Source organism: Athene cunicularia, assembly GCF_003259725.1.
Source record: "Athene cunicularia isolate RWA chromosome 5 unlocalized genomic scaffold, athCun1 chr5_part1, whole genome shotgun sequence".
Classification (NCBI taxonomy): Eukaryota; Metazoa; Chordata; class Aves; order Strigiformes; family Strigidae; genus Athene; species Athene cunicularia.
The window spans coordinates 13,706,698-13,731,170 of NW_020799101.1; the positions used below are offsets into that span (position 1 = coordinate 13,706,698).

Genomic DNA, 24,473 nt, shown 5'->3' on the forward strand with positions numbered 1-24,473 from the left:
GTGTCCTGGTGGGCTGAGGGGGAGCAGAGCCGTCCCCGCGCAGGGAAACGCCCGCCGAGTGGCTCGGGGGATTATGCCAAAAGTCCGGCCGCGCAGGGAGCCACGGCTCGGAATCTGAATTCAAGGCAGAAGTTGTGCGGTGGCTGCTGGGGCAGCCTGGCAGCTGGAGAGCGCAGCCTCAGCATCCGCCGTGCCGCAGCAGCTCTCCCCGCGCCGCTGCTTTATCAGACGCTGCTCTTGCTTCTCCCAGTGAAGCAACAGACTGCGTGTCATTGCACCCTGCGTCCTCCGCTGGTTTCAGTGGCGATTCAGCTGGCTACAAGATAGAGTTGTCAAGATAATATTGTAACTGATACCCTCTTACAATAACAAAAAAGTAATTTTTATGCCATTTTATACAGCTCTAACTATTTAGTTTGAAGAATATTATACACTTTTCCAATATAGGATAATAAAATAATTTCAGCTGCTTTTAATATTTTTATGTAGGTGTGTCTATAATGTCCATTCACGGTGAGATGAAGGTAGTGATACAAAACCGGTGGCTAGTAATATAAACTTGTTTTATACCTTATGGGCTTCAGTTTCCATGCTAGCAATGTCCAGTGACTGAAACGCATTTTTATTGCAAGCTCGTTGAAGTACACAAGAAGAACAGTGTATTACATATCTAGAACACCTTTCATCTTGAAAAATGCCAAAGCACTTAGCAAAGCATGTCCTCAGGTCTCAGTCCTTTCAGGAGTTGTTTGCAAGGCAGTTCTGTCATGTGGATCCATTTACGTGCGTGGGTTCGCTATATATGAGTCTTGTCACCAACCACTAACCGTGGTGGTGCTAACACAAAAATATGCTATAAAATTAGGCAGAGATCTCAGTTCCATATTAAAGCAGAGTGAAAAGTGCTCCCTCCTGAATTGCCAGTGCCAGTATCGGTAGAGTCATCTTCAACACAAGTACTTAACCAGCCTGATGGTGCTTAACTTGTATCTGACAAAACCAACTGCATTTTATAGCTGTGGGCTATAAAATAACAGAAATTTATGGTAGTCTAATTATATTTAAAAAAAAAAAATTGAAAATTACTTCAGCAATACTGAAGACAATAGATTTTCTTAATGTTTTAAATGAGCCATGGTTCTTTCTCATCTTTAAAATTAACACAGAGGCCTTAGGTTTTCTCAGGACCTTTCCATTCATAGGCCATTAAACTTTTCAATGATGTCATACTGTTCTAAAAAAGTCAACACACAGAAACACATATGGATTTTTGGCAGACAAGTTACAATAATAGAAAAATGAAGCTCATTTTTAATACAAATTTTAATTAAGAATTTCATTGATTTTAAAACACTATTGCCATGATTAGGTTGTTATTTTTGAGGTTGAGAGGTGTTTTAATAAGCTAATTTTTCACCAGCTAGAGACAGTTTCAGCACAAGTATTGTGTTTGCCATTAAATGTCAGTGTTAGCTTAACCTATACCTCCTTCAGATGTGCAAGTTCTGGAAAATAAATCTATGAAATCTATGCTGTCTAGAAGTATTATGTCTGTACTAAAAAATGTGTGGTCAGTGAGAGTGAGATAAGTGAAATAAACACCCAGTAACTTTTATGTCTGCCAAAGCAGAAGAAAGGACAAAAAAAGGGGCAATGCAGCTCCATTTCAGAGAGCAGAAATTAAAAGTCACTTAGAAACTCAAATATAAACCTGATCTGAACATAGTATCGTTAAAGGAAGATACAACATCTGAAAGCTTACAATAGATTGCTGACCAAAATTAGTTGTGAAGGTGTCACTGAAGCCTATGAGCTCACCGCACTGCAAGTCAGCTCAGTGATGTGACAGAAAAATAATCTCAGCTCCAGTCTCTAGAGGCTGGTATGATGCCATTATATTCTGAAGGCAAAGGTTAGGAAAGGAAAACAGTTTCATAATTTAATTGCAAAGATTTTGAGACCTGTTACAATCTTACTGCACTAAACTACACCACAAGGTGCAAAACGAAAAAGAAATTCTGTCTGGGTGTGGGAACAATGGGACAATGGATCTGAAGGATGCACTAATGTGTCCCTGGGAATTCTGCTGGTACGGTGAAACAATGAAAACTCTTTATTGTCCATTTTTCAGTAAACTATAGCTTTAATCATTTATACAGATAAAAGCTAGTGCATCAGAAAATGGGAAATCATATAGATGGGGATGTGGCATCCTGAGCAGTGTAGTGGGACTGATGTATCTGGAGGGGAGTTGTTGCTGTATGTGCACACTCATTGCAGACAGTGTCAGAAACTGTATGATGTTACATTTTTGAAAGCTGTATTTTTAAACTAATAATTTATCAAGTTTCATTTCTATGGAGTAATATAATACAAATATCTATTTGCTAAGTGAGAACAAGAGAGCTTTTACCTATCCCTAGATGAATTTTCAGGAGTTAATACTCTGATTTTAGACAAAGAAGCCTTGTTTCCACTCCCTGTTAATAGGCTATAGTGAAATAATCTTCATGTTTATGCATTCCTGTTCCTTTTTTATTTCTATTGCATTACTAATAAATTTTAAAAAATACCCTATGGCAGTTTCATATCAGAAGTATTGTAGTTCATAACTCTCAACACTATAGAATTGTAGAGTATTATAATATGATGTTTTAGCTAATGATACCTTTGAGTCGAGTGAGCTGTCCCAGTCATCATGTCAATACGAAACAAAGAAATCAAAGTTACAGTATCCTCTCAAAATCCACTAAAATAGAAGACATGGATTATATAAATCTTATCCCTGAACTGTTTACATTTAGCAGTGTTGAGAGAAAAAGCCCAATACGAGCATGTTTCACCTGGCTGGTAGAGATGGGCTTTTGAAGAGGGTTTTTCCCTTCTGGGTCATTTCAGTGGCTCTGTCATTTGGTGATGGCTTGAACAGTCTGTCCTTCATACCTGACACCTGGGTCTGTGCTGAACACCACTGTCTCCAGCGGGCTTGTTCAGGGAGTGTGATGATGATGCTTGGTAAGGGAAGGACGTTGGGATTTGGGTGTCAGTGGCAAAGCCTGATGTGCAGAGCTGCTGGTGGCAGCGGGTGTGCTGGGCCCACCTTTGCAGTTTACAGGAGCTGAAGGCTCATTTCAGCACAGAGGCTGGAAGGCTCTTTCAGGCTGGTGCAATGCATGTCTGCTGAACATGTCGTGAAAGCTTGGACGGCCACTGCTCACACTGAACATGCTTTGTAACTAGAGTAATCTTCATTGGGCAAACCATCTAGCACCATCAGCAAATGTGCTGGTTTTGCTAATATTTATCAGTGGATATAATAATAGCATCTATTTTAGCATGACTAACTTTTGAAGAGCCCTCAAGCTCTTTAGCAATCATTTGATAGGCCACGTTTACTGCAGCATGATCAAAGGGAGCTGAGCTCACTTCTGCAGCTCACTTCATTTCTATTTAAGACATGAGTCCATTTCACCATTTACAGTCTTACTTAATGCAGCAGTCAGTCTCTGCTTGAGCCTGGAAGGTTTTAAATTGCGTGTTTGTTCAAGTTTTGCTTTTCTTCTGTGAGTCAGAAGTTTTATCCATTAAAAAACTGAAGCACTGCAACACTTGGTCCCTGGCCCCAGACTACAATCCAAAACACAAGGTACCACGTGTGTGCTTCTCCCTGAATCATCTACCACTCATTCAAAATAGAAGAAATGGGCATCTCTGCCAGTGGTTTATCACCAGCACTGGGAGCCAGGTGGTCCAAAAGCTGGCATCGGAGCCCAGACCTCCTTCCACTGGCACAGTGCTCTTCCTCAGCGTTGGAGGACACGGTGATTCGGCAGGGGCCGGGGGCCAGCGCTGGGCAGCCGCAGTGCCCAGAAGCAGCAGCACCAGCTGCAGCTGCAGCTGCAGGGCACACACCACAGGAGCCCTGGGGAAGGGAAAGCCAGTGCCTGGGTTTTATGCACTCACAGGATGGGATCAGCATTGAGCAGAGAGGGGATCTGAAGTTAAATTTTGGATTTAGCTGCCTAAAGTCTGCTGAAATCCTGATTTAGACAGTTGGGGGGTTGTTTTGTTTTATTTCTTGTTTTTCTTTCAGTTTTTTTGGTTTGCCCTATCAGTGAGCAGCACCAGAGATTGGTTTTGATAAGAGAATTTCATGCAGTGAATAAATTGTCTTCATTCTTCAGAAGTGGATTTTCCTCACTGCTAGACTATCTCCAGATATTAGAGTGGGATTCTCTGTCAGGGTCCTATCATAGGCTCAAATAAGGATTTCCTCTCCTACTGTGGTGTAGGAAAGGAAGAAGTGCCTTACCGCCCAGTCTCCTTTGTGAAAACACTTCAACCGCTGGAATAATTATTCATTCTAAATAGCAGGACTCCAGCGTTTCAACCACAGCAGGGGTCTTCATGAATGTCACTACAAAGCACACTTCATGCATGTGGGAAAGATGGGGTATAAGGGGAGGATCACCATTATGCCAGCACAGTCTGAGTGCATTAAAAATACAATATAACAAATGTGGGATGAAACCATCAAAGGTATGCATGTTTTACAATCCAAATGAAAATATGTTGCAATATGTCTGTATACATCATGTTGTTTCAAATGACATATATTGCAATTGTGGAATTTTCCCCATCATTAAAAATAACATTCTTAATCATACGGTCCAGGAAAAAAAATATTGCTTTGCAGATTGATTAATTTGTAAATACAAAGAGAAGGCTTTGAAGATGAAAAGAATAATGCTTTGCACATCTATGACTCTTCCCATTCAAAGACGGGAGGCTGCTCAGCAAACAGTGGTGCTTTCAGACTTGCACCACCTTTTTGAACTAAATGTCTTTATTTTACTTATTTGAAAAATGAGAGGGAAAACATGACACAGTCAAAGTCATGCCAGGAATTCAGTGACAAAACCTAAACCAGAATAACTACCAGTTGAGTACATTAGCCATTAGACTACCCTGCCTGCAAACACTGAAGATATCACTTGTATGGTTTATTATGAAATGCTTTCAAGCATAGTGCCTGTAGTAGACATACTCTTATTTTTGTAAGGTCCCTTAACAAGTTGTGTTCAACACACATCAGTGTATGTAATGGCCAACTGCAATCTTGTTACATCCACAGATATAACATTATGATACTAAACTGGTGAGAAGCAAAGTACACTACAGATACACAACTCCTTTTCTGCCTTTTGTGCGATTTGTGCTGATGGGAACAGCATTTCTGAGACATTATTACTCTGAGAGATTGATGTGAAGAGGCGCAATGATGGGTGGCATCATATGAGGAAATCATCCATCCACTCTTGAGAATTACTCCTTAAAAGTTTTCAATCCTAGCTCAGCTCTGCAACCCTATGTTTGGTGGCTTCAGCCCTCAATAGAGGCTGAAAGCTTACACTAGCAGAGCTCTCGGAGAGACATATGTGCTCAGGGCCATGAATCCTACCTCCTGTGAGAGTGGCTTCTCTCATTTCAGGTACAATAGCTTTGGCACAGGTTCACCAGTTCACCAGCCAGGGCACAGAAGGGTCATCCCTACAGGTCTGTGTCACTCCCCACAGGGAATCTCCTCCCAGCAGAAGGACCTTTCCTGCACCCCTTGAGACCTTGGGGAGCCCCAGGCGTGTAGCTATTGAGAAATGTTTTCACTGAGTATGAAAAAGAGATGCTTTTGTGTGGCTAGCCCCACATTGATGCTCCTCCTGCACATGGCTGAGGTCACTGATTTTGTTTTAAATTTTTTTTATGATTATAGAGATGCTTCTGTGACAATAAATATTCCAGAGGTCTATTTTATGCATATATTTAAGTTTTATTTTGTTACAATTTAATATCTGATTTATACAAAGCCACAACAATATAAATCTGTGCCTTCTGAATTATATTACAGAAGAATAAGACTAGAGCAAGCTATAATGTAGCTATATTTTTTAAATGGTACTTAAATAACAGCAGAGCAAATAGATCATTTAAGGTATACAGAAAAACTGCCATTCTGGAACAAAGTGGTACTAAAATAGTCATTCTGCTCAGTTTTTTAGAATGAGCATTTTAATTTGACTAACAATTTACAAAAATGTGTAAAAACCCAAAAGTAGACAGCAATGTCCAAAGGATGTATGTCAGCTACACTGTGAGAGAGAAGTGTCTCTCCTCTGCAAACAGATACCCACCAGTGCCTGTGAACAGAGGGAGGTTTCTCAGCAGTATATCTTATGTTTCCCAACCAGCAGGACAATGTTTTGTATTTGTGCCTTATCAGAACTGATATTCATAATTCCCCATCTTCCCATGTCAGTGTTTCACTGTTTTCAGGATCCAGCACAATTAAGGGCATCTCATGGGAACTGATGTGTACTAGGAAAATTTACTGTCGGCCATGTAAATAATAAAGCATACATAAAAATGTATGTGTAAGATGTAGCACCACATGTGTTCAATATATTAATGTTAGAAAGGGCTAGCCAATCTCATTTATGTCACTTTCTACATTTGCAATAAGAGAGAAAATTGGTAATTTATGTTACTGGAAATTTGCCCAGATACAGAAAATGAACTATGGCAAGTGTCTTCTGAGAGGTAGTTGGAAAAAATACTGCATTTCTTCTAGTGATTTCATATGTTATGCTTGCCTTTAGTGAGGGATTTATTGGGAAAGTTAATTTGCACTACTAAAAAAGTCATAGAAAGTAGCTGGGGAGAGTTTACCTGTAATCTTAACTTCTGTCATCACGTATGCCTGTTTACCGCCTCAACTAACCCAACTTCATGTTTTGCTTATCCATCTCCTGTATCTTTCATCAAATATGGTATTAATTATACCAAAAGAGGTAGGGGAAGAAAGAACACAATATTCCATTTGTACAGTGTGGGTTATTTCTGCAGGGGACAATAGAAACTCCACTGGTTCAAACTCATTGAATTTCCATGAGATTTTCCCGAGTGGGTGGTGGAGCAGGAGAGTGGAAGGCAGAATGACCTACAAGTAATAGGCAGGAAATTCAGCTCCCTATGCTCGCAGATTCCTTTGATATCTGCCAGACCCCAAGGCCACCTACACTGACACCTTCATCCCTCCATGGCTTTTGCTGCCTCAGTCCATTTCTGCTTTCCCAGTACAAGATCCCAAGACACAACCCGGGGATGGAAGAAAACAGTTAAATCATCAGCTAACTTAAACTTGACTGGCTCAAGAAAAAAAGCAATAGGGAACAATCCTTTTCTACGGTTTTCAACATTACTTTACACTGTTTTCCAGCATGGACTGTAGCTTTTATTTTTGTGGATAGCTATAGTTTTGTTTTGAATTAAACTTTATTATTTAATTTGGATCAAAATTTGACTTGGAATAAACTTTTTTGTTCTGGCTTGTGAAATCACCCAAGGCCCACAATGTCATCAAAGCAGTTTTGTGTTACATGTGTTTTTTCAAAGTAATTTCTTTCTACAGATTCATAAGTGTGTCCAGAAATCTAGATAAATTCCACTTTTCATCTCATTTTGACATACAAAACTTAGCAATAAAATGTGCTTGAACCAAAGAAACCTTCACTGAATTGCCCAGGAACATGAATAAACATCGGGGTTTAAATTTCAGGATCAGGTCCATACAGTAATAAAATATTTGGCTATTGGGGAAAGAATGCTGGTTGTTCTTAAAACACCTCTGCCAGCCAGTGCAAGGTGTAGAATTACTAATCCTCCTCAGGGTAAGCCATGCGTGGCATTCTTCTCTTTGGTGGTGGCATTCAAGAGAGTCCTAGACAGAGGAAAAAGTAATAGGGGCAATAATGACAGTCTCTGAATGAAGCCCTGAGAAATAGCCCAGGCCCTGCCGCCTGGCTGCCCGCCATCCAAGCATGAAGAACAATTGTGCATTTGTTTCAGATACCAAGTCACCTAATTTTAAAAACGTTTCCTGATGCAGGCTTTTAATTCTTAAGTATTTCGCCACCTGATGTTTCTCTCTCAAACTTTCAAAGAAGGAAGAGAAAACCAGAGCTACAGATAAGAGAAAGGAGGGAAACTAAAAGGGTTTTGTCATTAGCGCAGTCATAATTCAAGAAAAAAAGGGCAAGAAGAGAATTTGTTTTCAACTTTTTGATGCCCAATAACCCCTCCTTGTCCCACTACTTTCCAACAGAATAAATGCTGGAATAAAGGATAGAATGAATCTCAAAAAAAAAAAAAAAAAAAAATAAAAACCCTGCAGCGTGCACTGGCTGATGAAGGGCTGGAGGTTGCCAAGGGACACTGCATGACCACCATGTGGTCCAAGCTAGGATCGTGCTCTTAAACATCAGCCTGCAGCCCTGACATGCAAGGGCTTGCTGCCTTTTCCTTTACATTCTTCTGCTTAAACAGCTCTTTTACATATCATTAGCTGTTTAATGAATGTTTTGACCATGACCAGCTTGTGGTATATTTTACAGATGCCTGAGAAATCTTGCACTGAAAATTTTGCATCTTGTCCTCAAACAATCCCTTCAGACGAACATTCCTACATGAAGGTGAATGAGTCCCCCTAGACTAAGGGATGGGTAGAACAGGCCAAGGGCTAAGTCTTCAGCAGCTGTAACCTTGTAAAGCACTATCAGTTTCAGCTGAAGTCTTGATTTCATTATTTTTTATTTGTTAGAAAAAAAGTATTATAGCTTTATGGTACTATATACAAAATAATTACACATAACCTAGCTAGCTGCTTAATGCTCATCAGACACTTCAACTAAACATTTTTTTTTGGCAAAATTAAAACTCTGGATACAGATTTTTCAGATTTGCACATCTATAATATCCCCCAATTCCTTCATGATATCTTTTATTTCAAGACAACAGCTACTATTTTCTTATTCAGCAATCATTTCAGAAGGAAAAAAAAGCTTAGCAATATTGATGCAATTTAGTGTCATACAACCAATTAAGAAAAAAATGCATTTCAAAGAAGGTGATGATGTTCATTTCATATCAGTAAGATGTTTTAAAGAAAACCTGTACAAGACTGTATAAAAGGATATTTTGCCAGTTTCACTCTTTTAAATGTCATTTGGTGACTATCCAAGAATAAGGAGTAAATAGTACTTTATGCTGGAAAAGAATACATGTGACTCATGATTTTCAGCTGTCACACATGTGAACTTGTGGAAAATGATGCAATTAGAGACCAGAAGCAGAGCAAAATATCTGTTTACATTCAGCTCTGCCAAGCAGATCAGAACTGCTGGAGGACTGAAGAAAAAGCGGCCTTCTCTCTTGCTCATGTCCTCCATGGGGTGTGTCCTGCTCAGAGTTACATCGTATTCAAGCAATACAGTTAGGGGACAGTCTTGATATGATTTAGCATTTTGTACTTTTTCCATTCATCTGATGAAGTGTGAGTGTTTGCTTTGTCATTCATTCACCATTTCCTTCCATGTGAAGTTGGGAAATATGGCACATGAAGACTGAAACCCAGAGTTTTTCCATCCCTGCATGTTTTCCCTTGGAGATCAGAAATTCAAGTTATCCCACTGTAGAGGAAGGAGAGGAAATGTAGTAATAAAGTCCCTGGCTTTGTCACAAGCCCCTTACTGACCTGACCAGAAGAAAGTGTATGGAAAGGGATTGAACTATTCAGGATAAGTATAGATGAACATCAAAAGTATGTTGAGGTAAAACCAGAAATAGAAAAGCACAAAATAAGATACAAGCAGGTACAGTGAGGTAACAAGATGTTGTTCTACAAATGCATATGAAGAAAGCCAAGAGAGTGGTGGTCCACTACTCAGGGGTGCAAGACAACAACTGACAGATGGCACAGGGAAGGTGCAAGTGATTAATGACTTTTTTTGTATGTGTCTTCATTAAAGCTGTATTTCAACAAACGTGTTAAGCCAGTGCTGTTGCCAAAAAATGTAGTTACACCCTCCCTGCTCCAGTCCGTTCCCACCTCATCGCTGCCTTCCTGCATCCCACTGCCACAGTGATTCATAAGGGTGTGCAGGGATGGACGGGGAAACTGATCCAGCTGAAAATTAACCTAGCAAATAAATGATTGTTACTAGGATCAATCCATTTTGCAGTATGATTCGTGTCATGGCTGTACTCTATTCAGATAAATTTTTTCAAATTATCTAGACTTGATAACTTCATCCAATGATGCTTAACAAGATGGGTCGTTACTCTCTCTGAGTGACTAGATGTAGAGGGTGTCAGAGGATAAGAAATAGGAAAGCATGATGCCTGTCATTACAATGGAGAAAAAAGGAGCTAGGAGATTATTGATCAGTCTGATTAAGTTCAGTTCCTGCCCTAAAATCTAGCATTTTTTAAACAAACCATTTATAAGTGCCTAGAAGATAAGGAGGAAGTGGGTAGCATTCAGCTTCAGTTCCCACTCAGCTTTAGTTGTAAGAACAAAGTCTGTCAAACCAGTCTAGGTCTTTCTATAACTGTATTGTGCAGTGGGGAGGGGAAGGGCAATTGGTGTGGTGTCATGTAACTCAACTTCAGTAAGGGTTTTTGCACACTCATGACACTCATAAGCAAATAAGGAAACAGTCTTGCTGACCCTGCTACACCTGTTCTAACAGGTGTAAGGCTGTTCAGGTAATTCTAACTAAAAAGTGACACAAAGGATGGAAGGATGTATGAAATACGATTCTGCACAGGTTTGTTCTTAGTCCCATTATAGTCCACATTTTCATTAGTAACTGAAAAAGGGCGCAGACATACTTAGTAAATGTGGAGACCACAGCTTGGGAGCTCTGCGAGCACGCTAGTCAATAGGCAGATTAAAATTTTAAAAAGATCTTGGAAGCTTGAAGGATCTATCTGTAAAAGCAAGATAAAATGTACTAAGGACCAGTACAGGGGACTACATTTAGATAGGAATTATCTGCTGGAAGGTGGGTAATAACTGGTTAGGAAATAGCTTGACCAAGATTAGACCACAAACCAAACATTGAGTCAGCTATGTTATGCAGAGTGGGAAAGGTAAGCATCATACTGCAATGGATAAATAATCCTGAAAATGTATGAAGAAATTCTTCTACTCTATTCAGCATTGATAATGCCTCAGCTGGAGCCTTAAATCCAGTTTAACTTGTATCAAGAAAGATTCTCTTTCAGGTTCTACATTAGAATAAAAACATCTTTCCAACTGTAAGGGCAATAAAGCACTGGGATAAGTTTCCTGGGGAAGTTATAGAGCATCCATGGAACATCTCTAAGATCATTTTATACAAATATATGTCCTGTTTGATGTGATACAGCTGGTCCTGACTTGGGACAGGACTCTCATGGTCTTTTCCAGCCTAGGTTTCCTGCTATCCACCTCACCGAGTTACAGCTTGATCCATTCAGCTTTCTGGGGAACAGTAGCTGCAGACTCATTTCCAGGGGCATTTTGCTGTTCTTCTCATGTGAGGTTCACAGGTAATTGGCTGAAATGCCTCAAATAATCCTGCTTTACTTACAAGATCTCTCTCAGTTGCTATCAAACTGGAGTAATATAAATTAGGACATTGCTCCATTTTTCTGTCCTGAGGAGATCAAATCTTGCCCCCATTTAAGTCATTGGCAATATATTCCTACCATCCCCAAGAGCAGCTGATGAAGAAAACATTTTATTAATGTCATACCAGAAAATAAAGTTGATGTACCAAAAAATCAAGTCACTTTTCTGAGCACTCAAGTGTATGGTGCTACTATTCTGGGGGCTAGTGATGAAGAGAATCAGCCTTTCTTCTCATGGTCACTGGTGTGTGTCAGGTCAGGTCAACTCGAAGCAATCAAGTCCACTGGTGCTCATTATAAAATGAGCTAATGCCCCTTTCCCTCTTATGAGGAGGTACAAAGCAGAGTCAAAACTTGGCAAAAAATCACTATCGCAGTTGCAAGAGTGAAATGCCAAAAGCCTGTGTACGCGTTATGACTGAGGTGTCCTCAATGTCCATTTCCAAAACAATACATGGAATGCCCGGGATTTCATTTTTCTACTCTGTTCCCTTTTTTGGATCCACTCTTACAATGCTTATATGGACAAGCTGATGAAGTAAAAAGGCCATTCGCACTGACTGCAATATCTGCTTTCAGTTACAAGTGTCTAATTGCTGTACACCTAGGGAAAGGAGAGCTCTCTCTGGGTTTGATGCTCCTGGGCATCTGTAATCAGCACGTCTGAAAATATTTTAAAGTGAGCTCAGCCTGTATTTGTCTTCATATCACAAAGTACTGCTAGGAACAGAATCAAATGTTTGGGTCTCTTTATATTATTTCCTTGTATGAGGTGAAAGGTATTTATGGCTATCTTTTCTCTGCATTCAGAGACACCTACCTGTACTCATGTACTCGATGATCTTAAAGGTCTTTCCCAACCTAAATGATTCTATGATTCTATGTAATGGCATTCTGTACAAACCATCCTCCCTTTCTTTCATAAAAGAGTAACAATCTAATATGATTTACTTCTTAGTGGTACAGTCTCCTAAACAGGCATTGAAAATTATCATTAACCTTGAAGGCTAGACAATCTATTTTTTTGGACTTGCCCTTCACAGTGCTAACAAAAGCAGTTTCTACAAGAGAAATTTGACTTCCACATTACCTGAGATACACATTTAAATTAATAAAATATATTAATCTTTTATATATTCCAGACCCTAAACCACAAAGTTTAAAATGATATCTTCACACTTATGAAACTCAGGTTTGCCATTCTGCTTAGGTATAAGAGTGTGAAATTTGAGAAAGCTGTGACATTTGGATCTGTGTCCAACAGAGGGAGGTGTTCAGAAACACGGATTTGGTCCAAACTCCTTCTAAGTTTAAGGAATTCAAAAGAAGGGGGGGTGGCACACAAATATAAATGATCAACACATCCATGACTATTGCAGTTCAATTCATTTAGCTGCTCGGTGAGAATTCAGGTGTGGAGTCGCTGCCTACTTACAGTGTCAGACCTACCTGGAATATTTAGGATCAGCCCAACATTTGGCGGGAGGACTTTAAGATCAGACAGGTAACAATATCACCTCTGTGCTGGAAAGGAATTTTGATTCTCTTACAAATAAAAATCACTAGTTCATACCTCCTGACTGATGTAAGGCAAACTCAAGCACAGGTCCAGTCTGGTAGGCAATTTGTGTTCAGTAAAAACCTGAAGTTATTCAGCTGTGCCTTCCTCACAGGCAGTCACTATGGCAATGGGAAAATATTGTGAGGTATAGGAATGATGGGAATATGACTCAGAGAGTACAGAAAAACATAACTCCCAGTAGGCACAGAGTACACTTTTCAAAAATATGCACAAATCAAGGATGATAATCTGGTACTGCTTTGCACCAATGTGTTTACTGGGAAATGCAGTTAATAAATAACAAGCTGTAGTGCTGTATATTTTCAGCCCCTCTATTATCAGGGGGAAACAGAAGCTGGCGGTGAAGGAAATGGCAGCTCTCTGCTCTGCTCCTTCCAGCCCTGCACCTTCCCCCACAAGACCGCCATGCGGCTGGAACTGTGTTTATCAGTAAAGGACATGTTTGGACAGACTCGGTCAAAGTCAGTGTGTGACTTCCGTGGCCTTTCCAAGTGGGAAGGCTTCTTCTTTCACTTGAGAAGCCACAGAGGCTGTGGGACCCCCTCTATGAAGTCTCCCATCTCACTGACCCTGGTCCCACCAAATTGGGATTTGGCTCAAGTACAAAGGAAGTAGCCCAAAGCAAGAGCCACCCCACAGGAAGACATCCCCACAGAACATCACATCAACAAGAACTACCAGGCTAACTCAGACCTGTGCTCCGGCTGGCCCAGTGCCTCATGGGCTTCAGCTTGCCACAAAACAAGCATCTATAAGACAGCTTATCCTCTGGAGAATTTTCTCACAGGTCTGCTATTTAGTTGTTTAGTCCCAAGAAGCATGAAGATAGATATTTATAGATATATATTAAAAAATATAATTTTTTTAGACTTGTTTAAGAAAAATCTACCTCATGCAGCTAATGATGATTACATGGCCTGTATTAGTGTTAGTCATTCTCCAAATCCTTTACGCTTTTGGCCTCAGTAGCACACTGACGTAGTCCCACTGATCAATTATGCATTGTGCAAAAGCCTTTCTTTTAATCAAATTTATGTTCTGCCTTTTACTTTGCTTAATGTCTCTTTATCCTTGAACTCTGAGAAGCACCACATATTAACTACTCTCTCTCTAGCGTACAGATTTTTCCTACACCCTTCTCAAGCTTCCCCTTCAATTTACTCAAATCCTTCAATCGTTTCTGCCCTGAAGGTGGTGAGAGCTTCCCTCCTCATGGGTTTCTGGGACCTGTGGAGTTTGGGGGCTGTCCCCAAGCTTCCCCTCCTGACCTGCAAGCTGCTGTTTCTTCATGAGAAATTCAGTGAGCTGAAGCAGTCCACTGCACCCTTTGATCCTGCTCCCCTGAGTTTTACTGTGGGAGGTACAAGGGAGCCCTGAGGCATCAACATGATTATACTGTATTCTTTTACCTTAAAAATACTGGCCACCAGTATTGTTGCTCAGCAACATGAAACTGTGTATCACTGCTGGCTTCATTAAACTTTAAAAATATTTTTCCTTGCCAACTCAAATAAATAATTGACGATGATTTCAGTGTATATTTAGCATGTCTGTTGGAATTCCAGTAAGTAGGTAAAACAGTTTTATATATCTAGAATTAAGAATAACTAACTAATATTGGCTGTAAAATAAAATGCATAGGTGAAAAACACTTGCACTTACATAGCAATTTGTATATTGCTCAGAAGTGCTATATCAAATAAATGTCAAAACCCTGTAATTATTTCTTCACTGAACACGCTGCACCTTCTTTTTTTTTGTGAAGAGCATTAAATCTTATTGTATAGTTTCCTACTAGAAAAGACTACAACAACTGATCCTTTGACTTCCTTATTACACATATATTTGCTAATACAGGCAATTGAACACATTAAATACACATGAATAGAGAAGAATAGATTTCAACATTTATATTCTCTGGTTGAGTAATAGTGCCTGGGGTTATTAAAAGGGAATGGGTTGTAAAACTCAAGTGTACTTTTCGTCATCTAACTGATGGATGACTTGTTATTCACCCCTAGCATGGGTCCCAGCTAAAATAAATTGCTGCAATGCTTATCAGCAGATTCTTTTCTATTATCTGCCTGAAGTCCCAGTTTTATCTAATTGGTGGCATTACCAGAACATTTTTCTGCAAATATAGAAGCCTCTTAGTAAAGGCAATTGCTACTTTAATCCATGAGAGACACGTTTAGATGAGTATCTGTGAGCAGAATGGAGAGAACCTGAGCTAGAGAGCTCCAGAGATCTCCGATCTAAATGACTGCCAAAATAAACATGAGTGGAGATAGAAGGATTAATCCTGTAATCCTTGCTTAAGCAAAATTCCTGCTATCTTCAGTGAGATTCTCACCGGGAAACAGCTGCAGAAATTGGCCTAAATGAAGCAGAAATGAGAAAGGCCAAATTCTACCTCTGGGTGTGCACATGTGGCTTCTGTAAAACCTGTAAAAAAGTGTGACATCTTGGGTCTGGGATAATCAGCATATAAATTCCCACCAAGCTCTACAGTACCAAGACTTTACTTGATATAAATACCAAGTACATCCGTACCCCCATAGGGAAGCATTTCCATCCAGCTTTGCTAAGAAGCAAGAAAACAAGCACAAACTGGAACTAACATTCAGAATTATAATGTGCATTTTATTAGAAATTGTCTTCCATTTTAACCAACCTTAGGAGTGTTTGAAGCATTTATCTTCACTGAACTCAGAATTATTGCCCCCATTTTCCAGCAGAGATGGAAAACCAACATGGAAAGTTAAGTGATTTTCCACAGACCACACAGCAAGTGATTAGTATCATGGGGACAAATTAATCTTGGGTGTAAATCCATAAAGATTAATGGAGCTCTAACAGGGATTAATTTGGCCCATCATCTCTAAGGATAGCAAAACCAATTAGGCGATGTCATTAATCTTCTGGTTAATACAGGACTGTTTCTTAAGCAATACTGAAGGAAAGGCAATAGAACAAGAATGACCAAAGGACCCACTAAAACAGATGAATTGGCCATTCCTTGGCAGAGGTTCTCAGCAGGAGCCTTAAATAGTGGCAGCATCCCCGATGTGCCCTCAGGCTCCTATCTCAACTGGGATGCTCTACAGCAATCATTTATTTGAGGATTGGAGAGTCAGCCCAGATTCCAGTTTCTGAAAAGGTTTATGTCTTTTTTTAGGGCAAGACTTCCATGAAACTGATTTGGAGTCAAATATATTTACTATAGCCCTGGGATATTCAAATCTTTGGAAAACACGAAGTGGTTAATGCTTTATGGAAAGTAGCACTTGAAAGATTCATAAATGTTAAAATTTCCACTTTTGGCCTGACAAAATATGAACTATCCCATTAGAAATAAGTCTATAAGAAGGAAGTATTGCAAATTCTATATAACTGACATGTTCTGAGATTTGGAAAAAATATTTCCGTATTCTCTGGTTGGAACAATATAAAATTTTCCATCTTAAATACCGAAGATGTTCCTGATGCTTACAAAAGTGTCAAAACTGGCCCTCATCATAGAATGATCTGTCTTCTGTTTGCCTCAGAAATTCTATTTTTAAAAGAAGCTAAATTAGACAGAAAGTTTTTTTGTTAAAGGATAACGACCAGCTATAACAAATGCATACAAAGCAGAGATGAACAGAACAGCAAAGAGCTATGGCTCCCAGACCATGGTTGATGGAATTTATGGAAAAAGAACATCTGTGTCATTGGCAAGGTCTAGCGTGAGGACATTGAATAGCAGATAGTGAATTTGTGTCCAAAAGTTGTGTGCATTACCTAATAGGCCTGGTAAAAATGTTCCACTGGGATTTTGAAAGCAAAACTTGGCAACAGTGAGATCATTAAAACCCTACTGCATAGAAGCCCTCATTCAAAATGTAATAATATATAGCAGATTTTTCATTGTTATTAGGAGAAAAAAAAAATTCTAGCTGTAATAGGGATCTTCCAATCAATAATTCTGCCTGTATAAGAGTTTCACAGATTAGATTTCATAATCTGTGAAATAACTTAAAACTCCTTTCATGGGGATGTTCTTGGATAAATTAAAACCTCTTTCCTCATTTTATGTAATGTAGGAGTTAAAATGAGGTGATGTGCTCAAGGCGGATGGTATGGCTCCATTCATCAGGGAGGACGTCATGATGCTGCCTCGTGCTGCAGTAGGGAAGCCAGGCTTTGCGGGACGGGGCATTACAGCTTCCTTCCCACCCGAGTTGACCGAACATGTTTTAGGAATGTAATGACACACTACTGCATCCATCTATGGACAAAGGATGCTAAAAAGACATGGGGTAAGCACCTAACCAGAACATGAAAGAAACTTGAATTTTGTCAGGGTGACTTGAATATAGAAGATGGAGTGGGGTGGAAATGTTTCTGAGTCGGTGCTGATGGTATGTCAGCACAAATACACTTAGGAATTGGTACTTCTAAATACCGATGCTCATAAGCTTAGAAATTGTGATGTGGAAAATTTCATCATCCAAAAGTAGGAAATAAATGTACCAGAGAGTGTTTCTACATGGTATCATCTATGCTTCAGAAGGGCAGTGAAAACAATAGAAAATGTGCTTAAGAAAAAGCTGTCAAATTAGGCCCATAATATATAAGAAGATAAAAGAATGTCCATTTTAATATCTTCCTTTGACAGACGGATCTAAAGAAATATTCTGAGAAATGCTCCAACACAAGCCTATGTTTCCAGAAGGCCTTTCAGACTGTAAAATGGAAATATTTCTGTCTCACTGTTTGTTTCTGACAACCATATCTGGTGATTATTAGAGGAAGAAATTCTAAAAATACACCTTTTTCATCAGTAGCTAATATATTGAACATTATGATTTCTAGACAAAAAGAAAATTCTGAATATAGACAGTTGTGTTTCAGTAGACTAGCTATCTTAATACTAGTTTTCCTTTTAAAAAATAGACCATCTTTATCATTAATGATTAGGGAAAATGGGTAGTGACCATGTCACCATTTATCCAGTCTTTCTAATGTGCAAATACAGCTGCAGCACAGTGCTGCAAGCACAAGGCTTTGTAAAACCAGACAGTAAATGCAAAACTGTGCAAAAGCTATGTAAAACTAGTGCAGTAAATGTAAACCAGTCCATGCTTTCAGCTCTGGTATGGGCAGAGTAGGCGCCGGATACACGTACCTTATCTCATCTTCTGAAGCTAATGTTTGTTGTAGAAACAATATAGAAACCAACACAGCATCACAAATATTAGCTTCATGCAAATAAGCTTATATTGAAAATTGCATTTAGTGTTCGGGGGACAAAATCAATACTTTAGTGCTGTCGTGAATACCACAGTAAAAATACCTGACATTCAAATCCGAGTTGCTTCATAAAAAATAACTCCCCACAAACTACAGCCTGTCTATTTCATATATCTTTGTTGCCCTACTTAAAACACAGGTTTGAGAAATAATTTATTAGGAGAGATCTATGCATATTCATAGTAATTACTGCTTCACAATTCCAGTTGCAGGTAAGCTGAAAGATCCTAGAGAATAACAGCAAGAAAAGTAGCAATGGAAACTACTTCTAGGTGCTGTGGGGCACAGTAATGCCCAGACTTTGTCCAGTAAACACTGTGTTATCTGTTTGCTGATCATTTGACTGGTACGGCGACTGCTGCTTTTGTTAGTAATTAGCTCTGGTTCTGTTTTAAGAAAATAGTAACAGGCATCCTGAAATGCATGTATTTATGGAAAAGCCTTTTATGTTCTAGTTTGAATATGTTTGATGCTGTTCAGAGGTTTACCAGGTTCTTTTTTCCAGACTGTGGACAACAATAGTGGAAACATTTATTCATTGGCTCACATACACATTTAGTGCTATATATGGATTGTCAACACAAATTAAAAAGTTGGTTTACATCACTAGACATATGTCATCTTATAATCAGAGTAAAAGAACAGACTCCATGTAAGTATGTGAAATCTTCATGGTCATTTTCACATACCCATTTTAATTCCTATTTACATCAAGTTAGCAGCAAATAAGCTCCTCACTATGTCCTTGCTAGGAAGCGGATGCTTCAGCTGTGGTGGCACCTTGCCCTCTTCAGAGGTATCAGCTCAACACTTGCTACCATCCCACAGTGCTTAGTGTTACCCTGAGGGATGTAAAGCCTCATTTCTACCAGCAAGCATCCCTTAAGATGTTTTGGAAGATGATACCAGTCCAAAGCAGATGGTACAGGTCTGTCCCTGCCATCTCCCTAGGGAGGGTACCACCTTGAGCCCCATTTTGAAGGGAACACAGGTGCAGCACAACATGTCCAAGGGGACTGAAGGGGCCAGTCCCACGGAAAACAGAATAGAGGTGCTCCAGAAAGTCAAGCCAGACACAAACCCCTTTCTTTGAGCACACAGCTATGGAGGGGCTAAATGTGAAGGTGAGACAGACCAAGGTCTGAAGTACATCCTACAGAGTCAGCATCCTGAGAGCATGAACAGCTGGTTAATATCATTAAAGGAGATGGAAAAACATCATGAAGATGACATGGCCAGGGGGAGAAGATCAGTATACACTAAAATCCAGAGAAGTGCCTGGATGCATGAATGGCTCAGTGTCAATATCAGGTCACATGCAGGAGGCAACCCAACAGGACTGTTCCCTGCACAGTTTCATGGTACCCACAAAAAGCCACCATCTTCACCTCCCCTAGGTGCCCGGCATGCTGGAGGTTCCCTTCCCTCACATGCTGGGTGATGTGAACTCCAACAGTATGATTAGTAGTATCATTTATCCACTAGCTATCTTATCTCTTTATTCTGAACAAAGCAGAACCCATGAGGATGGATTCTTCATTCAATCTATTACAGACTACAGGCAATACATGACCTAGGATTTTCTCAAAGATTTTTGTTAGAAAGGAAAAATATCTGCTTTTCCACAAGCCCTGGCATTTGACCTCCCAGATGGATAGTTTCAGATAGCTTCAGAGGTCTCACTGTACTTCTGTCTTTCAATAGCTCCTGGATGCCCGACACAGCCCTATGTTTGGCTTGTGCCAGGATGAAGTGCCTTGTCTCCTTAAGAGATCTCCTCCCTCTTCACTGTGCATGAGCCTATTCCACAAGAGCAAGCATAGGACTTTTGTAAAGCTCTCTCTGAACAAAGCAGCCAGCTCCAAAAGCATCTTTCTACCTGGGCTGTCTCAGCTGCTCACAGTTAATGAGCCACATGCTCTATAATACAGCAATGGGGCTGTCAGAAGGGTTTTTGAACCTCTTCTTGCTGTGCAGAGCCCAGGTTTGGTGCATGCATAATTCAAATGATACCATTTGCTGCTGTGATGACAATTGCTGGACTCAGGCAGATTTGTGGGATCGAGCAATGTGAAGGGAAGAACTGCTGAGGGCATTGGCAGTGTACAGCACTCGCTGACAGCACCTCCCAGAATTACACCTGCAGACCAGAAAGTCACAGCCATGTGCAAACAGCAGTCCCTGTACCTTGGTACCCTAGTGCAGGAGAGCTGGTATTTCTGGGGCTGGATAGAAATGCAACACATTTGTCTCTTTTAAATCTGGTTTTGATTCCGGGGTATGCTGCCAAGCTGTACAATGCAGTGAGAAAGACAATACCACTATTTAATCTACATAGATTAGTCTCTGCATGAACTCAAATCCTGGATTTTCTTGGCTAGATGTCAGGATGGGGATTACTTTTGTTAGCTAATGAGTAACATAAAAAGATCTACAAGTCTACTACTTAGGAAAATAAAATATATTTAAAATCAGATATTTTGATTACTTGTTTTTTTTTCCTTACTGACTGAAAGTACAGTTATGTATAGTCTCAAGCTAGTAAGGAACAAATCCTTTCTTGTTAAAGTAACTTAAACCATTAATGGCGTTATAGCTTGCTTTAGATTTATAGATTTTTTTACTACCACCTGTCTACTTTCCAGACTGTACTGAAGAAAAAGGAAAGCTATTTTCTGTTCTAAACTCACATTAAAACACTCAGCATGAACAGGTAATACTTAAAAAGAAACAAGTCTGTGAGAACTTCAGAGCTCAGCACCTGAGTCAGAATGATTTTTCTTGCTGTTGTATGGTATTTAAAATCAGACAATGATGAAACAGACACTACCCTACAGTGTCATATCCAGACCATAGAAAACATCATTGCAGTAACCATCTATTTACTACTTAACACCGAAACACCATCACACTTAAGGAAAATTAATTACTTTGTAGATGAAGTTAAAATCCCAGCTGTTATAGAATACAAGCTAATTCTCATGTCAACGACAATGTGAAATTAAGTAATGGAAGAAACGAGTGACCTGTACAGAACTCTGGTGCTCCACTGTGGTCTGCCTGAGATGGCTCCTCAGGGATGGACTTCATGTTCCTCAGCAACGTCCCCGGAGCAGCTGGTGAGTTATGTCCAGAACTCAAAGGGCTCTGCATGAGAGGCAGCTGGGTGCCTTATCTTCTTTTTATTTATGTGAAGGTTACAATGGCAGCAGACAGCAATGCACAGACACTAAATTAATTAAGCTGGTTTTAAGCCACAGCATTAAGGTGATGTCATAAGAACCCGCTTAGAATGGCAAGGTCACTGGAAAGGGAGAGTACACGTCCTGCAGTAAAAGAATTTGTAGTTTGGGCTTGTGTTGGATGCCTTGTGTGGACTTGTCAAACCGATTGTTTTTCAGTCCTGGCACCACCTGAAAAAGTACATTTCCTATCTATTGAATTATCCAACAGCATCTCTGATTTAAGAAGGAGAAGAACTGATACACCTGCTTCAGCTGTGAGCAACACACATTATATACTCAGAAAAGCATAAATTAGATACATTTGAAAACACATAGAACTGGGAAAATATTTTGGTGCAAGATAACATAGTCCATATAGTTTATGCCAGACTGAGTTTGTGTTTGCATACAAGCATGCTCAGATAAGCACATGCTGGGCAATCAGAAATCTGCCCAGTTTACCACTTGCACTGAAATGACATTTTATGGCCATTTTACATTGATAGTTTAATTATGTTGTACAGCTGAGACTGAGGGGTTTTTCCTCTATTTCCTAAGTAACTAGTTTTGTAAAAATCAAGAACATCAACAATTAGTTTTGATTTTCTTCATAGCCTTATGAAAACAAAATTTTAAGGAGACTCTAACAGAAGAAATAAAGCAGATGCTGATGCATTGTAAGCTCTTAATGATGCTATTTATTAATTCTGAAATATTTCTACTAGGAAATGTTGAGCATCTGAATTGTAGCCATAATCCTCTCATACAGAAGCCTTTTCTACAGCTTGTACAAAATAACTGCAAGCCTGTGTCTTCAGCATTAATGGAATCAGCTGAAGTGATAATGCTTTGTGTATCCTAAGGCTGTGATCCTGTAAACGTGGTAAAAAGATGGCAGTGTTGGTTTTTCTAAGCAGTCAGTCCCACATGAGGTGAACTGAGACAGAGCATTCGAGATGGATGGGCAGCTCTGAGAAAGGAGCTTTTGTTCCTCATCTCCAGTCTCTAACAGTCACAGTGAAATCGTCTCTACCATCTACCTATTAGCATCAACATCACTGGGGCTGTTTGTGTGAGAAACACTTATGAATATAAGCAAAGGTCACACAAGGAGACTCTTGAATCAGGATCTTTTTTTGTGCCAAACTTAAAATGACCACACTGATGACATACCAGTGCCTCCCATAAGGAAAAGCTAGAGGCAGCTAGAGAGACAGATGTGGTTCAATTTGTCACTGAGAGCTTTACAGTAACAACTATTTATCCTTGCCTGCAGTATTCAGACAAACAACTGAAGAGAAACAATTCTATTCACTACATGGCAGACTCCTACCCCTTTTTTTCCTGGTAGCTGTTACTTGTAATTGCAGCAAGAATAATATCCTGAGGGCTTTATGCTGATCTGCTGGATTTGAACATCAGGCTCTCAATTTACAGCCTCTACATCCCACCACCACCAGACAAGTACACACTGTTTCTGCTAATAAAAGCTTACGAAACAAGCTTAGACCTAGGTAGATTTTACCAATTTCATACAAGGAATTGACTGTAAAATCCACTCGGTAATCATGCAAAACCGGAAGGCAGATGAAATAGCTATGTTCCGCTCTCAATGCCATGGGGCACATTTTGTCTCGATTTGTGTGTGATCCAGCAGCACTGCAGGCAGTGAGCTGGATAGGCTCTGAGGTTGGGCAGCATGTGCCGGAGAGCGGATGCACTCTTTTAAGCTTCCTTCTTGTAGCACCTCAGCATTTCCAAGTGCATGGAGGTTATACACTAGCTGTGCTTCAATGGTGCGGAAAAGCACTTTCCATTCAAAGTGAATAGTCATCAAAGTAATAGAGAAAATTGTTAAGTGCTGTCAATGGAGACATCTTCGCTTTTTTATAGATGCGTTAATGGAATGCCCTGCCACAAATCATGGGGGTTTGCAGCCCGTTACTTCCAAATGGTGAATATAATGATGAAAACAAATATTGTGTTACCCACTGGTTTCCATTATTGGGCTAAATTATTGGATTAAATCATGATCCCCAGAGCTGAAGTCAAAGGATTTTGCCAAGAGCAATGATTAAGATATAGAAGACGCAATCTCCCTGAGCTGAGAGGAAGCATGGGAGTTGGGGAGTGACAGCTCAAAGGGTGCCTGAGCACCCCCATTCTAGCCACCACATGAGCTACTTCTTCATGGACACATGGACACACACATTTATATATACACAGATAGATATATAGATATATAGATATATAGATATAGATATATAGATATATAGATATATAGATATATAGATATATAGATATATAGATATATAGATATAGATTATTTTTTTTTTACTTTGTATGTGGGGTTTTTTGTTAATTAATTGTCTGAAGAGTCTTTTCCCTCTTCCCTCCCACTTCTCTTTGTGTACAAGATGAAAGTCTGAGTAGGAAGGAGACTTCATTTATTCGTCTTCTGAGGAGGCTTTAATGTACAGGTTAAACAAATAGGTTCTTGTACTTTCATTTAGGGGAAATTTTGGGTCAGAAAGAGGCCAGTGAGCTCATCTTAATTGGAAACAGTATCTCATGTCCTTTGTAGCAAAAAACCACCTACCTTTGGTGCTGGAATGCTGTAGAGCTCAGCAGAGTGTATCTTGATCGTTTTCAGAGAGATCTCATTGCATAGTACTGGCCTCTCATCCTCTTCGTTTTCAGCAGCAAATTTATGTTGGGATGGCAGTTAACAGCATGCTTCCCTAAAACTGCATTAAGCTGAGGTCAGTGCTTAAGTTATGTCATAGTAGCTGGGATCTGGTACGACATTTCAGATGGCAAGGTGGAGCTGTTTGGTTGGACAACTCTTGGGGCATCAGCTCCCA

The 24,473-nt window shown here is 39.7% G+C and overlaps 1 protein-coding gene across 16 annotated transcripts in view; it reads right to left on the minus strand.

The window, feature by feature from the left end:
- EML1 (echinoderm microtubule associated protein like 1) overlaps positions 1-24,473 on the minus strand; it is a 130,714-nt gene that overhangs the window by 84,890 nt on the left and 21,351 nt on the right. For 9 of the 16 annotated variants that reach the window (XM_026848925.1, XM_026848921.1, XM_026848917.1 and 6 more), the window contains exon 1: positions 21,412-21,597. The exons of 1 other annotated variant lie outside the window; for it this stretch is intronic. In XM_026848925.1, the coding sequence (XP_026704726.1) occupies positions 21,412-21,538 (127 nt within the window). In that variant the 5' untranslated portion in view covers positions 21,539-21,597. Of the gene's footprint in view, positions 1-21,411; positions 21,600-24,473 lie in introns of those variants that run through there. 6 more of the 16 variants (XM_026848933.1, XM_026848931.1, XM_026848930.1 and 3 more) reach the window with 2 other exon arrangements.